Consider the following 18,517-nt stretch of genomic DNA (forward strand, 5'->3'; position numbering starts at 1 on the left):
CTCCAAATATTTTCCTAGCTGGCAAATGCAGAAAAAACCCAAAAACCTCCGTGTGTCTGTGCCTGGCTCTACAGCCAACGTACACGGAATGATAAAGCCCCTGGCACACATCTTGCAAGAGCTAATTATAGAATTTGGAAGCCAACGTGATAATATTTTCTTTAGATGTGTGGTGCAGATGTAATTACTTCTCCGGAGATGCCAGCCGCAGATGACGCAGGATGCCCTTATGTAATCACCTTTATTATGCAGCTATGGAAATTTTCCCTCCCTGGCCCATCCTCTCAACTCCTTCTTCTCGTTCCTCGCCCTAAACTCTTTGTGCCGCATTCAGAAGGCGATGGGGTGAGGTCCACAGGCCGGCTGGGAGCACAAGGGCAGCTCCAGAGAAATCCCGTTCCTGGGTTTCCCCATCCATCACCCCTCCAAGGAGCAGAGGGTGTTGATGGCTGCGCACTGGCAGGGTGGGAAGAGGCCCCTCTTCACCTGGTGGACTGCAAGGGGGTCACGCTGGAGCCAGGTTTCCCCATCCCTGGCATCTCCTGTGGCTTGGACCAGGAGCCAACTGCTCCATCGTCCTGCTGTGGAGGAGCACCTGCATGGAGCCCCCTCCCAAAAATGGGCTGGGGGATGCCGAGGATGCAAGAAAACTGCAGAAGAAAGCTGGTTTGTCCCTGCAGGGTGAAGGCTTGGTGGGTCACAAACACCTGGGTTGCTGCAAAATGTTCTTCCAGAATGCAGGAGGATCTCCCAGGTGATCCACAAAGTCATTCTTGACAGGGTCAAATCACAGCATGATCACAGCCAAAAAATGCTTCCAATACAAGAGGGATTTTTGCTTGTGGGTCTTTTCTGAGGTTTCCCTTTTTGCCAATGGATCCTCTCGGTGGTTTTCCATTTCGCCTGTGGATCCTCTCTGAGGTTTTCCTTCTTGCCTCTGGATCCTTTCTGAGGTTTTCCACTTTGCCTCTGGATCCTTTCCGAGGTTTCCCATTTTGCTTGTGGATCCTTTCCTAGGTTCTCCACTTTGTCTCTTTGAAGTCTCTCTGCCCCACTCTCCACAGGCCACTGAGGTCCAAGCCATGGGTATCTCCAGGACAGAGGCTTTCCCCACCACCAGTGCTGCTCAGGGGGGACACAATCCCCTGGCACAACCAGTAAAACCCTGCCTTGGCCACAGATATTCAGGAAAAAGGGTCGGTAAGCAGCCTGGAGCCATCACCCTGGAGAGGCAGCACAAATTTTGGCTGCGTACCTCTGTGCTCCTGTCCCTCTTCCATCCCTCTTCCCAGCCAAACCTGGATCCTTCCTTGCTGTTTTTAGGGATTCATACGTGATGCAGAGGGGTGAGTCCTGGTTCTGGGGCATCCTGATGCCACCAAAGTTGCAAATCTGGGTTGTGAAGAGTTTTCTTTCTCTTTTTTTCTCTGCGTGGCATCCGAGCCAGGGCATGGATTGAGGAGGATGAGCCTGGAGATGGACAAGGCTGAGTCCCTCAGTGGCTGGGGAAGCAGAGTTCAGAGAGTTGGGAAATGGGGGAATTGGCAATGCAGCCGGAAGAAAAGGAAGCCAGGGAGACAGACGGCAGCTGGAGCAGGGCTGGAGGCAAAACCATTGGTTCACCCACTGGGGAAACTGGTTTCCAGTCCGGGGTCAGTGCCAGTGACTGCAAAGGAATTTGTCCTCAGGGCTGGGAATACCCACATTCCTCCAAGGACATGGGGGAGGCAGTACTGGGGGGATGTGTTTGTAGCACTCGGGACATTCATTAACTGCAAATTCCAAATTCCCGGGATTCCAGGGCCATCAGATGGTCATGGATTCAGGCAGCGTTTCAGCCCATGCCCATTTCCAGTCAGCCAATCCCTCCCTGTGGTCCATGGACTGTATCAGCTGGAAAGGGACTCTCAACCTTGAGTCCTATCCAGAGAGGCCCTGGAGCCACCACAGGGGTGCTCCAAGCTTCCTGCTCGGTGTTCCACTGCCCCTCCAGAAGATCATTCCCAAGATTTGAGGATTCTCATGCTTCTGCTCCTGCTGAAGCCACTCAGCCACCAATTCTTCCCCAGAGCAGAGGTTGGTCATGATGGAGATCAGATAGATGGAGATGGAGGTGGAGGTGGAGATGGAGATGGAAATTGGAGATAGAGATGATGGAGATGGAGATGGAGATGGAGATGGAGATGGAGATGGAGATGGAGATGGAGATGGAGATGGAGATGGAGATGGAGATGGAGATGGATGGGACAAGAAGAGCACACACAACTTAGTCCTGAGCCTGATGTTCCTCCCTGAAAAAAAACTCCCACCCTGAGCTGAGGGGGCTGTGACAAAAATCCCTAATTCCTGATATGGACAGAAAGGGCACTTCCAAACAGGATCCTTGAATGCCTGGTGGTTTCAGTGGAAACCTGGCCCTCCTGGCTGCAGGCTGGTCTGCTCCAGTTTATTTTTACTAGGCCTGGCCTGATGCTTTGGGACTGTGAATGGGAGGTTTGTTTCCTTCATTCTGGATAATCGCCCAATGATGCTTAAGGAATGGTTTTAAACTAAAAGATGAGAGATTTAGACTAAATATTTGGAAGAAATTCTTCCCTGTGAGGGTGGTGAGGCCCTGGCACAGGGAGGCCAGAGAAGCTGTGGCTGCCCCTGGATCTCTGGAAGTGTCCAAGGCCAGGCTGCATGGGGCTTGGAGCAGTCTGGGCTAGAGAAGGTGTCCCTGCCCATGGCAGAGGGCTGGAACTGGATGATCTTTAAGGTGCCTTCCAACCCAAACCATTCCATGATGATACTATGATCCCACGATTCCCAGGTCTAGACATTTTTGGGAAACCTGAGAATTCACTTTCTCCTCCCCCCAGGGCAGCTCAAATCCCAAATCCCAGGACACCCAGCACACACTCCGGGCTTTCAGCACCCACGGGTGGAGATGCAGGAGCCTCTCCTGATTTATGGGAAGACCTGGCCCGTGCACCAGGCTGTGGCTTGCCAGCGCTGCGAGGCTTTGTCTGCCCTGTGCTGGTACAGGAGGAGACAGCTGATACCAGCAGGGATCTTTTTTCCAGAATAAAACCCCATCCCTCTGGATGACACAAACCAGAGTCTTTTGGCTTGTTCCTGCTGGCTCAAGCCGAGCAGGCAGATGTCACGGCTTGGAGATGGGAAGTGTCCCCCGTTGCAGCAGCTGGCATCAACTCAGCTTTTGGGGTCAACCCAGCCTCAGCACCCCCGGTTCTCCCCCTGTGGCAGTTTGGAGAAGCTCCTCTCGCATCCCCAGCTGTGTGTGGGTATGAAGAGGTCTCACACAGGCTGAAATTAGTCCATTTAATGAGCAGGAAGAGCCTCTCCCAGCATTTTAACTTCCAGACTGGTGGGATATCCCTGTGCTGGTGAACCCCCAGGTGCAGAGAAGGTTTGTTTTACCACCTAACCAGTTTCTTCTTGCACAAACAAACCCTGGGTGTCATCCTGACATTTATTCTGGGAGCTCAGCCACAGAGCCTGCTCAGGCTGTGCAGGCTGCGGGGGATTTTTATCTGTTTTCCCTGATAAAGGTCGGATTTCCTGGCATGGCGTAGTCATGCTCCCCTACCAGCCCCATCCTGCACGTTTGGCTGTGGTCCCTGCGATCCCTGCAGGGATCACTCACAACAAATCAGGCAAGGCAGCATCTCTCCACAAACACGGGGAAACCCTTGGATGTTCCACACCCACTGACTCTCACACAAAACAGGGTCTTTCCTGGGAAAACAGGGCTGGAGATCTCTGCTTTAATAACAGACAGCGGGGAGGGGCTTCAAACAGAGCCTGGCAGGGAGGTACTGCAGGAATTCTGGTTTCGCTGTCCAGCCTGATGGATGTCAAGCTCTTACAGGCACAGCCAGGTCACAGCTGAGGTCTGAGCTGGGTTTAAGTTCTTGGTTGGAAAGCTCAGAACTGCCTTCATCGCCAGACCAGGCCTTGACATGGCCCAGCCAAGGCACTCAGACATCCTGGGATGGAGATGCCACTTCATTCATGGCCTCAAAGTGTGTTCAACAGCCAGGGCACCCTTATTGAGGGGCTTTTTCTGCTCCTCAGGGCTTTGAAAATGATCTTTCTCTCCAAATAAAGGAGTCTGGGTGAAGAGAGCAGGGTGGCTCTTGCTCACATTGGGATGTCTCGGACCGAAAAGCAGCTCCCCAGGGCTTTCCAGGAAGAAATCCCCGTGCAGGGAGCTGCTGTCTCTGCTCCCATTCCCATCTCCACCTCCGCCTGGCCGCGTGCCTGAGCACATCAACGCTTTCCGTGTGTTCCCTGGGGAATGTCCCGGGCCATTGATGCTCCTTCAGACCTCACTGCAGCTGATGAGTTCCTCCTTCTCTGATCAGTGCAAAGAACACTGAACCAATCCTGCAGGTGCAGTCCAAAGACTTTGGAGAGCTTGGGAATCTTGAAATGAAACGGCTCCGAGAGAATGGGAATCACCCTGCCAGGGGCTGCCACTCCTGCAAGGGAAAGGAAAAACGAAAAAGGAAACGAAAGGACACGGGAACAAAGAGTTTGGATTTTGGAAGAGTAAGTTTTTCCTTTTGGGTGGATGTGCAAAGCCTCAGCCCCAGGACGGAGCGAGGGCATCGTGGCTGGCTAGGGAAGGATTTTTAGGTGGGTAAACCCAACTCTGTAGTCCCAGGCTGGAGGTGACCTCAGGTGGTTGGGCCTGGGTGACACAGTTTGACCATGACCACCCAAAAAGGGCAGAGCAGAGAAGGATAAACCCCACAAAGGGCCGAGGCCAAGTCCTGGTGGTTGTGTCCCATGGGGACAGGGAAACACGGTGGGCTGGGTGCAGCCAGCTGTGCAGGAGCCCTGGCACAAATTGGGTGAGAACTGCGGGCCTCTGTTGGCTCTCAGAGGTGCTGGAGGGGCTCTGCTGGACTTGAGCTGGGTGGGCAGAGAGGTTCCTGGCTCAGCCACCCGAGCCTTGGGTTAGAAACCGGAGTCGGGAGTTCAAAAGTTTACGCCCCGCCTGAGAGCGCCAGGAGCACGGGTTATCCTGGATTTCCCAGCCTTCTCCAAAGCCTCTCCTACCATGATTTATTCATCTGTGGGAAGCGCTAAGACATAACTCAGCTCCCAGAGGGAGCACGAGCACAGCCTGCACCAGCTGCCTGCTCCCTGTGCCCTGCCGGGCAGCCACAGGCTCCTGTGCTCGGGCAGCTTCCCCAAATCCCGCTGCTGGGAAAGCTCCACGTCCCAGCAGAGCTCCTCTGGTTATTGCCAGGGCGGTGCCAGCGGTGGAAAGGGCTCTCTGTCTGCGTCGCTGCTTCCGAGGTGCACACACATCCCCAAAACCAGCCTATTCGTCAGAATTCTCTGCTTCTGGAGCTTGAGGGCAAAACTAAGAGCTCGAATCTCCGCAGGAATGCATTTGGGTATAATTTACACCTTCCCCCTGCACCCCAGCAGCGTGTTGTTCCCCGGGTTTAACCGCACATTAACCCATATTTGATTATTTTGGCGTTATTGCTGTTTTGCCGCTCTCGCTGTTGTTTGCCCACCAACACCGGCACCGTTTGCGAGGCCCCGACCCGGCGACTCCTTTGAGCCCCAGACATCCTGCCAATCGAAAATTCACTCCAGCAAACGGCTCTAAATTAGCGGTAGCTTTGTGTGGCTTTTCTTTCCCTCCCTCCACGACTGCAAATAATCCAGAGTAAGTGCTGAGGCTGGATGGGCCCCCCATGGGAAGCCTGATTGCCCTCCTGCCGCAGCGCTGGCAGCTGGGAAAGTGGGAAAAGGAGCTCTGGGCCATCCTGTGTCTGCAGGGCTCTGCTCTGAATGATGGAAAGGAAGGAGGGAAGCATCCAGCTCCAGCTTTTGGCCACGTGGGTGGAGCTCGGAGCACTCTGGGATAGTGGAAGGTGTTGGAATGAGATGAGGTTTGAAGTCCCTTCCCACCCATCCAGGTCTCTGCCCCTCTTTGAGAGCTCCTCACAGCATTCCATTTCAGCCACGCAGATGGGAAGCATCCCCAGAAGGATGGGAAAGTTGAGAAGGGTCACCTGATAGAAAGATCCCAAAATAACTATTTGAGTCAAAATGAGCTGTGCTGAGCAATCTTCACTCAAAAAAAAGCCCAGTTTGTCAGACCCCAAAATTCCATTTGGAAAAAGCCCGGCTGTCAGAGCCCCAAATCGCTGTTTGTACCAAAACAAGCCCCCAGACCCTAAAATCCCTTTTTAAAAACAAACAAATAAACAAAAAACAAAACCGGCAGTCAGACCCTAAATCCCTATTTGAGGAAAACCCTTCTGCCAGACCCCAAAATTCCGCTTTAGGCCAAAATAAGTTACCTGATCCCAAAACCTCCATTTGAGCAAACCCAATCCATCAGACCCCAAAATTCCCTATTTGAAAAATAACCCAAACCTCAGCTATCTGATCCTAAAATCCCTGTTTGAGCAAATTGAATCTCAAATTCCTCCATTGAGGAAAAACCAAGGCCTGAGAGTCTGAAATTCCCTATTTGAGAAAAAAAAAAGAAAAAAAGAAAAAAATTAAAACAAAATAACCCAACAGTCAGATCCCAAAATTCCAGTTGAGCAAAACAAGCTGTCGGACCCTCAAAACTTCCTCTGTGCAAAACCAAGCTCTCAGACCGCAAAATTCCCATTTGAAGAAAAATGGGTGGTCTGACCCCAAATTCCCTGTTTGAGCAAAAACAAGCCTCTGAACCTCAAACCCCTATTTGAGTAAACCCCAAAACCTTCCAAACCCATAAATCTCTTTTTGTGCAGAAACAAGCTGTCAGACCCCAAAATCCTCATTTGGAGAAAAATGAGCGGTCTGACCCCAAATTCCCTGTTTGGGCAATAACAAGGCCCTGAACCTCAAATCTGTATTTGAGCAAACCCCAAAACCTTCAAAATTCAGAAATCCTTATTTGAGCAAACCCCAAAACCTTCAAAATTCCCAAATCCCTATTTGAGCAAACCCCCAAACCTTCCAAATCCACAAACCCATATTCGCGCAGAAACAAGCGGTCTGACCCCAAAATTCCCATTTGAAGAAAAACAAGCGGTCTGACCCCAAAATTCCCATTTGAAGAAAAAAAAGCGGTCTGACCCCAAATTCCCTGTTTGAGCAAAAACAAGCCCCTGAACCTCAAACCCCTATTTGAGTAAACCCCAAAAGCTTCCAAACCCATAAATCTCTTTTTGTGCAGAAACAAGCTGTCAGACCCCAAAATTCCCATTTGAAGAAAAACAAGCGGTCTGACCCCAAATTCCCTGTTTAAGCAAAAACAAGCCCCTGAACCTCAAACCCCTATTTGAGTAAACCCCAAAAGCTTCCAAACTCATAAATCTCTTTTTGTGCAGAAACAAGCTGTCAGACCCCAAAATTCCCATTTGAAGAAAAATGGGTGGTCTGACCCCAAATTCCCTGTTTGAGCAAAAACAAGCCTCTGAACCTCAAACCCCTATTTGAGCAAACCCAAAAACCTTCAAAATTCACAAATCCTTATTTGAGCAAACCCCAAAACCTTCAAAATTCCCAAATCCCTATTTGAGCAAACCCCAAAACCTTCCAAATCCACAAACCCATATTCGCGCAGAAACAAGCTGTCAGACCCCAAAATTCCCATTTGAAGAAAAACAAGCGGTCTGACCCCAAATTCCCTGTTTGAGCAAAAACAAGCCCCTGAACCTCAAACCCCTATTCGAGCAAACCCCCAAACCTTTCAAACCCACAAATCCCTATTTGAGCAACCCTCAAAACCTTCCAAACCCACAAATCCCTTTTGGTGCAGAAACAAGCCGTCAGACCCCAAAATCCCCGTCCGAAAATAGGAAAAGGCAAACTCCAAACCCTTATTTCGGGAAAACCTCAGCGTCTCACTCCAAAGTTCCCGCTCCAAGCTAAAACAAACCATCAGCCCCAAATTCCCCTTGGAGGAGGACGGAGCCAAACCCTTCCCCAAATCCCTGCCGGAGGTGGGCACAAAGAGTTAAAGCTCCTGCGGGCGCCGTGGCCAATCCCACCGAGCGAAGGGCAGCGCTTGGCCGCAGCCCAGCAGCAGGTTGCTCTCCGCAGGTATTATTTTGGACTTTTTTCCCGGGATCCCGCGCAGGGAAACGATGAATTTTGGCGGTCGGCGGAGGATGGGGAGCTGCGGGACGCACCCCTGGGTTGTCCGGGTAAATCACGGTGGGTGCCGGCTTGTTTTGTGGGATCTTTCCTCTCCTTCCCCCCTCTCGCTGGGTGTCTTTGTTTGGGGCCGGGCAAGGGGGAGAACAGTTTTCCGAGGATTCGTGCAGGGCTGAGCCCGTGGGACACTTCGCAGGTGATTTTTTTTTTTGGGGGGGGGGGGACACCGAGCAGCGCTGGCCGCGGAGGTCGGAGCAGAGATGGGGTGCGCGGAGCTGGGTGGCTCGGGGTGGGGAAAGCTGCGATTTCCTCCTCTATATCCTCTGTAAACCCCGCTGGATCCAGCTGGAACCCTCCCCCGGCACCGCGACCTTGCACCCCGGCGGATTTTCGGGCGTCACTCCGGTTTAGCGGCGCTAATTCCGGCGGTGGGGACAAGGCACAGCCGGGACGAGCCACCATGGGGGTTTGCTCCGAGCGTGGTGTCCGGGGAGGAGCGAGCGCTTCCCGGGCTGGCTCCGCGCCCGAGAAATTCCTCGGGGCGAGTTAATGATAAATCACGGCCGGGCTGGGGGCGTGGGCGTGGGCGGCGGTGGGAGCTGCTGGCCGGTCCCCTCGTTGTCCTTCCTGCGGGGACAGAGGTTTTGGGTAAAGTTTTGGGACGGCAGAGCCAGGCAGGGCTCGTGGGGACGCTCTGGGGGTGATGGCTCATCCCAAAGGGCAGGATCAGCTTCCCCCCAGAACATCTCGCCCGGGACAGGGGTTTAAATCGTGCAGGGGGGGTTCTGGTGACAAAGAGGGGGGGTCCTCACGGCATTTGGCGCGATGGAGCTGGGCTGGAGCAGGAGATCACATTGGGATCCCGGAGACTGGGGTGTGGGGGTGTGTGAGGAGGCAGGCAAGGGATGTAGCTCAGTGCTGGGACACTCTCAGTGGTGACCAGGAGCTTCCCCATATCCCCCGTGCTCGGGAGTCCCACAGGCTCAGCTGCCAGCACCTCATCTCCAGCCACATTTCCAAAGAATTTTTAGGGGATTAATGCAGGGCTGAGCCAGTGGGACCCTTTCCAGGTGCTTTTTCGGGATGGGATGTACCTGCCGGGCTGTGTTTGCACCCGGGGGGGTCAGAGGATGGATGCACAAAGGTGGATTGTTCAGGATGGGGAAACCTCACCCTGGATCCCACTGGCAGCCCCTTAACAAGGGGAAACTGAGGCACGCAGGGCCGGGATGACCCCAAGCAGTCCAGCCTGACCCTCAGGGCTGCAGCCAGCACTGAGGCTACTCAGTCAATCTGTCCATTCCCCGTACTGAGGGAAATCAGGGAGTTTTCCCTGTGCCACCAAAGCTGGTGCTTTCCTGGGCAGAGGTTGCCATCGGGACCTCCCTGGGGACAATGACACAGCTGGCCCCGAATGTCTTCTGGGGGTCACAAGGTCACAGATGAGATCCTGATGGACACATGGGGTTTGGGTTGGCAGTTTGGGCCGAGCTGGAAACCATCCTGATGGACACATGGGGTTTGGGATGGCAGTTTGGGCCGAGCTGGAAACCATCCTGATGGACACATGGGGTTTGGGATGGCAGTTTGGGCCGAGCTGGAAACCATCCTGATGGACACATGGGGTTTGGGATGGCAGTTTGGGCCGAGCTGGAAACCATCCTGTCCTGCTGCCCCTTGGGATGAGGGGGACAGGTAAGGCAGGGTATGGAAAACCCTTCCTATCTCCCCTCAGGTGCATCCTGGAGGATGCCAGCCCCGATCCAAACCCAAGGCTCTGAGAGCAGGTGGGGAAAAGGGGGAAAAAATCCCCCTGAGGATGAGGACACTGGCCAGGGGAATGCTGGTGGATATCCAGTGTGGCTTGCAATAAAATCCATAGGATAATTCCTGGTGGAAAGGACCCCTGGGGCTCTCCAGGCCATCTTGCTGCTGGTGGACCCTGCCTGGTCCATTCAGGGCTTGAAAACCTCCAAGGACGAGACAAAAAAGCCTCATTGGGACTGTACAAATGTGCCTTGTCACACCTCCACGTCACCTGCCGAGGTTTCTCTGGGGCTTTGCCCACCTCGCTGCAGCCTCCAGGATAATTTTGATTTCTTCCCTTACTGGAACAGCTCAAGACTGGCGCGTCCTGCCAGGTGCTTGGCTTTTTATTCCACTCTGGCTGCTTTTTTGGATCCTGAAAATCCTGTGGATTAAAACTGGGAGCCCCGGGAGATGAGGAGCTGGCATGGAGGAGATGGGCTTGGGACAGGTGGAGCAGCTCGCTCAGGATGAACAATGGCCATGCCCAGATTGATTTACTGATTATTTTACCGTCAGTAAGAGGTTTTCGGGAAGCTGTGGCAGGGTGTCCATTCCAGGAACACCCTCAGGGAGCTGAGAGGGAAGGAGGGACGAGCAGGAGGGCACAGAGCCAAGGCCGTGCGCTCCACAGTGCAGATTGTGCTTCACCACGATTCCCCCTGCTGCCACGTCCTGGGGGATGGGGACAGCGTGGCGCTGGACTGTGTCCCTCAAAGACAGCGACCAGCTGAGGGAGGAAAGCTGATAGCAGGGTGGGAGGATTGGCCAGGGAAGGTGGAGCAGGCTGCAGTGCTCAGGCTTTGTCGGGGGAGAACAATGGGGCCTTTATTGGAGAATGGAGGTGGCGAGGCTGGCAGGGACACTTTGGAACACAGAGAGTTCCCTGGCCAGCTGGGGCACGGGGCACTGGCGTGTGGGGTGGGACAGTCTGGTACCCAGTGTGGGGCCAGGGAACTGGGATGTGGGCTGGGACAGGCTGGGACACACACTGGCCAGCTGGGGAAATGGGAAATGGAAATGGAAATGGGAGTGGGAAATGGGAAATGGGAAATGGAAATGGAAATGGAAATGGGAAATGGAAATGGGAAATGGGAAATGGAAATGGAAATGGAAATGGGAAATGGGAAATGGGAAATGGGAATGGAAAATGGAAATGGGAGATGGGAGATGGGAGATGGGAAATGGAAATGGAAATGGAAATGGAAATGGAAATGGAAATGGAAATGGGAAATGGGAGATGGGAGATGGGAGATGGGAAATGGAAATGAAATGGAAATGGGAAATGGGATGGAACAGGTTTGTAGCCAATGCATCCCATGGCCAACTGGGGGGAAAGGGAAATGGTCTGGGACAGGCTGCGACACACACTGGGCAGCTGGGGGGATGGGGGAATGGGAAATGGAAATGGAAATGGAATGGGACAGGTTTGTAACCAATGCATCCCTTGGCCAACTGCGGGGTCAGAAAGTGAGACAAGGAACAGGGATATGGGATATGGGACATGGGATATGGGATATGGGATATGGGATATGGGATATGGGACAGGCTGGTACCCAGAATGTCCTTTGACCACAGTTGGAGGAAACTGGGACTCAGCAGATGGGAAAAGGGACGGGTCAGTTTGGTACCAGACATCCTCTGGTGGTGGGACTCATCCCCAGGTGCCACTGTGAGCCCCGCAAGTGCTGACGTGACTCCTTGAACGTGGATTCATGGCCACCTTCCCAGATCCTTTGGCATCAGGAATTGCCAGGAGTGGTTTAAGAAAGACCTGGTTCTGAGGACCCTGGGGACCCTCCCAGCTGAGAACGAGGAGCATCCCACGCTGGGGACATCCTGAATCAGGCGCTGCCACCCACTCCAGACCAGAGGAGCTTTGGGGGGATGCAGGAGTCCGTCATCCTGCAGGCTGTCCCTTGGCAGCTCAACAAGAGCTCCCCCGAAGAGCCCGCCTGGGTCTTTTCATCTCATCCCTTTTGTTTCAGGCTTATTATGTAAATAGCTGATGCGGCCCCCATAATGAGAAAGTGGTTTCCCGGAATACAAAAGGCTGTAATTATCTCATTAGCAGGCGGAAAGGAAAAGGAAATGTTCCTAAGCCGACTCACTTTTATTTCCCACAGCTGCCCCCAAAACCGGGACCTGCCTGCCCCTAATCCTGCCACCCCCTCCTGACGCTGCCACGCTTTCAGGAGAGAAAAGCAGAGCGTGATCCCCCTGTCTCAGAAATGGGTTTGTACTGGGAGGATTGAGGGTTTTGAGCTGGGACCAGTTATCCAGAGGATGCTGCAAGTCCCTGTGCAGACCCCTCAGTGCTCTCAGGGGCTGGCTGGAAAGTGGAGGGGCCACAGAGGGACAGGACAGTCCCCATGTTCCCAAATTGGATGTTCCTAGGCAGGACTACCATGCTGGGCAGTGCAAGTCCAACCTCCCTGCTCCAGCAGGGTGCCTGCTCAGGATCGTGTCCAAAAGTAAATCCAATCATAATTCCTTTGCACAGAAGGATGGAAAATGTGCAGATACACAGCAGTGCCACAGCCCAAGGGGTGTCTGAGGGTGGCTGCAAGAATTTGCCACTGCTTGAGCCTTCAACCTGCCTTCCTGGGTTTGCTTTTTAGCCCTGAGTCGGGAGAAAAAGATTTGCAGTTCAGGGATAAATGGGAAAAGAGAGTTCTCTGTCCTGGGGAAGGAGCAGGAACTGTTCTGACTTCATTTGGCTTTTGGTTGCGGAAAAACTTGTGGTCGAAAAGCTCGAGATCTGCATGTTTTTGCAGACAGGTTCAAGTGTGTTTGTGCTGTATTCCAGCAGTGGAGAAAAAACCTGGCAGCCACCGAGCCAGGATGGGGGGAAAGGAGTAGGAGGAGGTGCAGGAAAGAGCCACAAGAGTTACTTGAGGGCTAGGAAAAAAAAATGCCTGTGAGAGACAAGAAAAGCTCATTCTGTTCCCCTCTTCAGACTGAGCAACTTGAGAAAGGTGTAGGAGAACAGGAGGTGCCGGGGCACTGGAGCCAGCTGGGAGCGGAGCTGTGGGGTCCCTGCCTCTGGAATCAATCCCAGTGGAGGAGCTCTCAACCAGGATTGGGCCCAGCACGGCCGTAAGGACGTGGCAAGTGACACACAGGAGGCAGAGCTGAGTGGTTCTTTTTGGAGGATGTGATGTACAAGAAAAGATGAGGGAGAGGAAGAGGGACATGACTGAAACCTGCACCTGAAACCAAGAGGACAAGAGGGAACAGCCTCAAAACAGGAGAGGTCTAGGACTGGATATTAGGGAAAATTTCTTCATGGAAAATTTCTTCACGGAAAATTTCTTCATGGAAGGGTTGTCCAGCCCTGGAACAGCTGCCCAGGGCAGTGGTGGAGTCCCCATCCCTGGAGGGATTTAGAAGCCATGTGGATGTGGCACCTGGGGACAGGGGTCAGTGGTGGGATTGGCAGTGATAGGGGAACAGCTGGATCCCTTGGTCTTAGAGGGATTTTCCAACCTGAATAATTCAGTGATCCTACGGTTCTACAGGTACAACTGCAAGTCTTGTGTTTCAGTGGTGCTTTTTTCCCCAGGGCTTGTTAATGCCTCACTGGACACAGGTGGTTTTGCTCCCTGCAGGGTCTGCGTCTTTATTGCAAACCCATTCCCGTCTTTCCCTTCCCACTCCGCGAATCTTCCTGGACGAAGCTGAAATTACCGCAGCCATTCTTTCCCCACCATTTCCAACCCGTTCCACCACCCCAGGACGTGTTGACTTTTTCTCCTCCGGCCAAACCAAGCCCTTGGCAGCGCTGCCAACAAACTGGCAGGGCCAAGCCATAAACACAAGGCAGGTGTGGGCCCTGCCCCTAGAAAAACAACAGAGCAGAACACGGGGTTTATGGTGTCAGTAATTGCTCGCTCGTTAAAGCCCACGCAAACCGACCTGACTGATGAAGGTCAGGGGCACACCTGTTACCACGGTTGGCAAGGGCAGGAATTTCTGACCTTCAGACGCCTCCGCTGCCCGTGCTGCCGGCGCCACATGCCTGGGAGGGCGCGTGTGCCAGCGCCCTGCCTTGCTCTGGGGCTCCAAGAGCGATGATTGATCCCCTTCTCCATGTGGCACGGTGCCGAGGCGTGTCTGCCTCCCCAAGGCCTTTGTTAGGAGAGCGTTAACAATTAACCTCCTCAGGCAGAAACTGGAGCCAGGCCTCCATGATTCAGTCTTAGTTAACCATTCAGCTGCTTACCTCGGAGCAGTTTTTTCTTCTTTTTACCGGAAGGCGTTCACTGAAGGGTCTGGGTAGAGCAAGTGCAAAGATGCAGTTGTTGTTTTACAAATTACTGTATTCACAGTAACGTCCAGGAGCGTCCTCGAGCTGCGGGTGCGGCAGGAAACCTTGGAAAGTGGTGGACATGCAGGGTTTGCCTGGGGAAAAGGACATTTCACCCCAAGATTTTCTGCATCAGGCATCAAAATATTGCTGTCTCCGTGGCGAGGCTGCTGCAGGAAAGGCCAAGAGGCCGCTGCAGTTGGGTGGGATGGGGAGGTGGTGCAATGTGGAGTTGTGGATTCCCAGTGCCCCTGGTCGGAGAAGGTCGCCCAGCTCTTCTTTCCTTCTAAAGGACCAGCCTGGGAATGAAATGCTGCTAAAGGCAAACCACTTGGCTTCCCTCAGCCTCCCTGTGCTCATGGACAGGCTCAGCACCCTTGGGAATCACCCGCTTCCAGTTCATGTTCCCGTGGGAGGGGGGCGGTTATCATGGGATCATGGAATAGTTTGGGTTGGAAACTATCCAGTTCCACCCTCTGCCATGGGCAGGGACACCTTCCACTATCCCAGGTTGCTCCAAGCCTCTTCCAGCCTGGCCTTGGACACTTCCAGGGATCCAGGGGCAGCCACAGCTTCTCTGGGCACCCTGTGCCAGGGCCTCCCCACCCTCAGTCAATAATTTCTTCCCAATATCCCATCTAACCCTCTCAGTTTGAAGCCATTCCCTCTTGTCCTCTTGCCCCAGAGATGATGAGATTTAAGGAGAAGAAATGTCCTGGGGAAGTTTTCAGTCACACATTCCCCCAAACCTGGAAGGAGAAAAAAAAAGGCCTCTCCTGCTCTGTGCCAGAGCTTGGCAACCTTGTTCCTGTGCTCAAAATCTGATTTCACATTTCGGCTGAGGAACAACCAATGTAAAACCTGACTGGGAGCTGGAGCTGGCCGGAAGATACAAACCCAAGGGTTGTTGTTCTCGGAAAAAAATGGCCCTTTTTGGCAAACAAAGCTGTACTGTCAGGAATCTGTTGGCACTTCTGGAATCTCCTTAATAACATATTTGTAACACTTGTCTGTATGCTCTCTTTATCAGATCCCGGGTTTGCAGTAAACATAAGCTAAGAACAAGGGGTTTGTTTATTTTTTTTCAGAATATTTTCTCGGATGATTCCCAGTTAAAAGAAAACCCTTGTTGTTGTGTTGGCCTTTTTATATTTTTCCTTTTGGAAGGATCAAATTTTCCAGTGACCTCATCCTGCCCTCAGAGAGTCAATGTAAATGTGCAAATGTCACCGTGAAATTTACCCAGCGAGGGAAAAGTAACCTGGATTTCTCCCTTGCTGGCTGGGGAGCACTGCAAGGAGACAATGCCACTTCCTTGTCTGGAGCTGAGACCTTCCAGCACATCCCTCCCTTGCTGCCTGGTGTCCCATAAAAAGAAGTCACAGCTTATAAAGATTCCCAAAGTCACCAAAAAGCAGGTTATTCCTAAATTAGGAGGACAAAAAGTCTCCCCTTGACTCATAAACTCCAATTTTATGGCACCGTTGGTTGAGTGCGGCTTCAGGTGGGTGTTCTCCATCCTTCCTCATCGCCCCACAGCCCAGCCAAGTCTCCAGGTGCTCCTGGATTAACCCCTGGGCATTGTGCACTTGTGAGCTGTCAGTGGTGATGTATCTTTAGGGTGTGACGGGGTCAGGAGCCCTTTGGGTGCTGCTCAGAGCACGTGTCCAAACGTCGCCTGCCGGACACGTGACCAGACCCTGCCACTTGTTGCTGCTGGCAGAGGTTTTGTCACCTGTGATCAATCAACACTCGTGTGTTTTGGCTATAGTGGATCTCCATACGTGCTCATGTGATCCTCCTTTACTGCCTGGCCTTTGGACTTCCATCAGGGAATGACACGAGATCATCCGCTGGGGACAGAGGTGCAGCCTGCAGGGTGTCCTCAGCAGGGACCTCAAGGTGTTCACTTAATGCTTGCTCATCATAAAATCCCAGAATGGGTTGGGTTGGAAGGGACCTTAAATCCCATCTCAGCAGCTCTGTGTCCTCTCCCTGCGGCACAGCAGCTGCCACATCTGCCACTCGGGCTGTACTTTGGACAGGGCAGGATGCTGGGAATAGGGGGAGGAGAAGCCTCCAGAAAAGCGGTTTAATAAAAGCAAAGCTGAGCAGCACAGGGCCTGCTTTAACCTTTTTAATTCTTTTTCCATGCCATTATTAGTGCAAATAGCAAGGCCCCGTGAGACACCACATGGGAGCTGAGCTCCAGACCTCAGCTTGCTCTCTGGGGAAATAAACCCAGTTCTGCTTTACACAGGGAGGGCTGAATGAACATCCCTACCCCAAGGAGAGGGAAAACCCCACTGAAATGGGGATTTTCTCCATCTCCCCTTCCTGCTGGTCCTGCCTAACCCCTGCCACCCCTGAACCTTTCTCCAAAGGGCATCACTATTTTTATCCCATCCACAGGGAAACCTGCACCTTCTGCTGCCCTTAAGTCCTGCTTTAGTCCCCACCCTGCCAGGATGGTGTATCCTGGAAAACCTGGAACTGAGAGGAAAGAAAAGCATCCATTCTGGCCCATGGGGACCGAGTCAATGAGCTCAGTAGGGCCGGGTGGACAGTGGTCAGCTGAGTGGCACCTGCTGTCCACGAGCCACTGACCGTGCTCCTGACCCTGCTCCTCCAGGTTTGGTTCAGCCACACAAAATTTGCAATGCACCTTCCCCCTTCCTTCAGGTAATGAGATCCTTGGCTTGTACAGGTTCAAATTCTCCATTATTCAATAAGGCAACAACAACAAAAAAGTTGTTATGGGTCTTTTATTTTCTTAAATAGGATTTTACACCTTTGTGTAAAAGCTGAAGAAGAGCGTGTGATAATTGGTCCCATGGATAATTGGTCTCAGGACAACCCTAGTGAAAGACAACTTTTGAAACCATTATTTGCATGTTATCCATGTCCCATGGCCTAGTTTAGGCCAACCCAAGGCACAGCCTAAGTAAGAACCAAATGGAAAAGGGGAATAAAGATTTTAAAGAAAATTTCGGATGACACCTGCACAAAAGCATCTTTTTAAAAGCTCAAGTTCAGGCGAGCAACAATCCCGAGAAAGAGACGGAAATTGTGTTGCTTAAACCCTGTGGTGTCATCCCTAAGGGATGTGCTGGAGGGAGCACTTGTACGAGCCAGGAGCAGGGATGGAAACCTTCCATCCCCATGGGAACACAAACCTGGGAAAAGGGACAGAAATAATTCAATCTGGGGCACAGCAAACAGTTGTGTCTCACCGATGCCGTATTAAAATCCATGCAACTCACCCTGGGAACCACAACCCTTGGACTGAGAAGATTAGGAGCTCTTTTTGATAGCAATGGGTGGGATTTGGGGAATGCTGCTCCTCCGAGCGATCTGGGGGCCCCACAGAAGAGGAAAACCCCGTCACTGGGACACGATTTCACTCCGCAAAGGGCACGGCGGACAAAAGGCATCTCTTTAACGACCCTTTTTCCCTCCTTTGTCCCAGTGCCACTGAGCTGTGCCTCCACCTCACCCCTACGCTGCCATGGCCACGCTAGAGACGCTGCCCGTCCTCAGTGACCCGGCCTACCCCAGCCCGGAGAACTTCCACGGCTTCGCCCCCCGGTATTCCCAGACCATCCCCAAGAGCGCCATGGGGAGCGTGGGCAGCGGAGTGGCCAACGACCAGGAGTTCGCCATGAAGAGCGTGGGCACGCGGACGCAGAGCAGCGGCCGGCAGACGGAGGGGCCCCGCAACGGCTACTCCGCGCGGGAGATCTCCAACCGCTACTCCGGCGAGGAGAAGACCTACAAGTCGGAGAAAGTCTCCAACTCCCTCTACATCAACGGCGACCTGCGCAAGAGCGAGAAGGTGAAGATGGACATCTGCGGCAACGTGACCACCAACAACGAGAAGAACCTGCCGCCGCCTCCCCAGTACCGAGAGCCCAGTAACCCACCAAAGATTTTGCCGATCTCCGGCAAACTAGACCAGGTGAGGACCTCCTGGAGCAGCTGGGTGGCTGTGGAGCTTCTCTGGGAGCACAGACCAGGAGGCTTTGGTGCAGTCTTGATGGTCTTGTTTTTATTTTGTACGTTTTTTTTATGTAGAGGTGATATAATTCTTGTGACTTTCAGGGGGGTTGTTAGTTCTTGAGGAACCCAAGAGCATGACCACAAGTCTTCCACATACAGCTCATTTTAGCCTGGGTTTAAGTCACTGGCTATTCCAACTTCCCTGAGATGTTGTGCCTGCCTCCCTGGAGGATGGGGAAGGAGCTGGAGTTGGCTCCTGTTTCAGCAGGTCCG

At 52.9% G+C, this 18,517-nt stretch overlaps 1 protein-coding gene across 4 annotated transcripts in view; it reads left to right on the forward strand.

Annotated features, from left to right (window-relative positions):
* The window catches only part of LZTS3 (leucine zipper tumor suppressor family member 3), a 48,040-nt gene that overhangs the window by 18,771 nt on the left and 10,752 nt on the right, over positions 1-18,517 (forward strand). For 2 of the 4 annotated variants that reach the window (XM_040064747.2, XM_040064748.2), the window contains exon 2: positions 17,715-18,203. In XM_040064747.2, the coding sequence (XP_039920681.1) occupies positions 17,754-18,203 (450 nt within the window). In that variant the 5' untranslated portion in view covers positions 17,715-17,753. Of the gene's footprint in view, positions 1-8,017; positions 8,191-17,714; positions 18,204-18,517 lie in introns of those variants that run through there. The other 2 variants (XM_040064746.2, XM_040064749.2) reach the window with 2 other exon arrangements.

Source organism: Hirundo rustica, chromosome 5, assembly GCF_015227805.2.
Source record: "Hirundo rustica isolate bHirRus1 chromosome 5, bHirRus1.pri.v3, whole genome shotgun sequence".
NCBI lineage: Eukaryota > Metazoa > Chordata > Aves > Passeriformes > Hirundinidae > Hirundo > Hirundo rustica.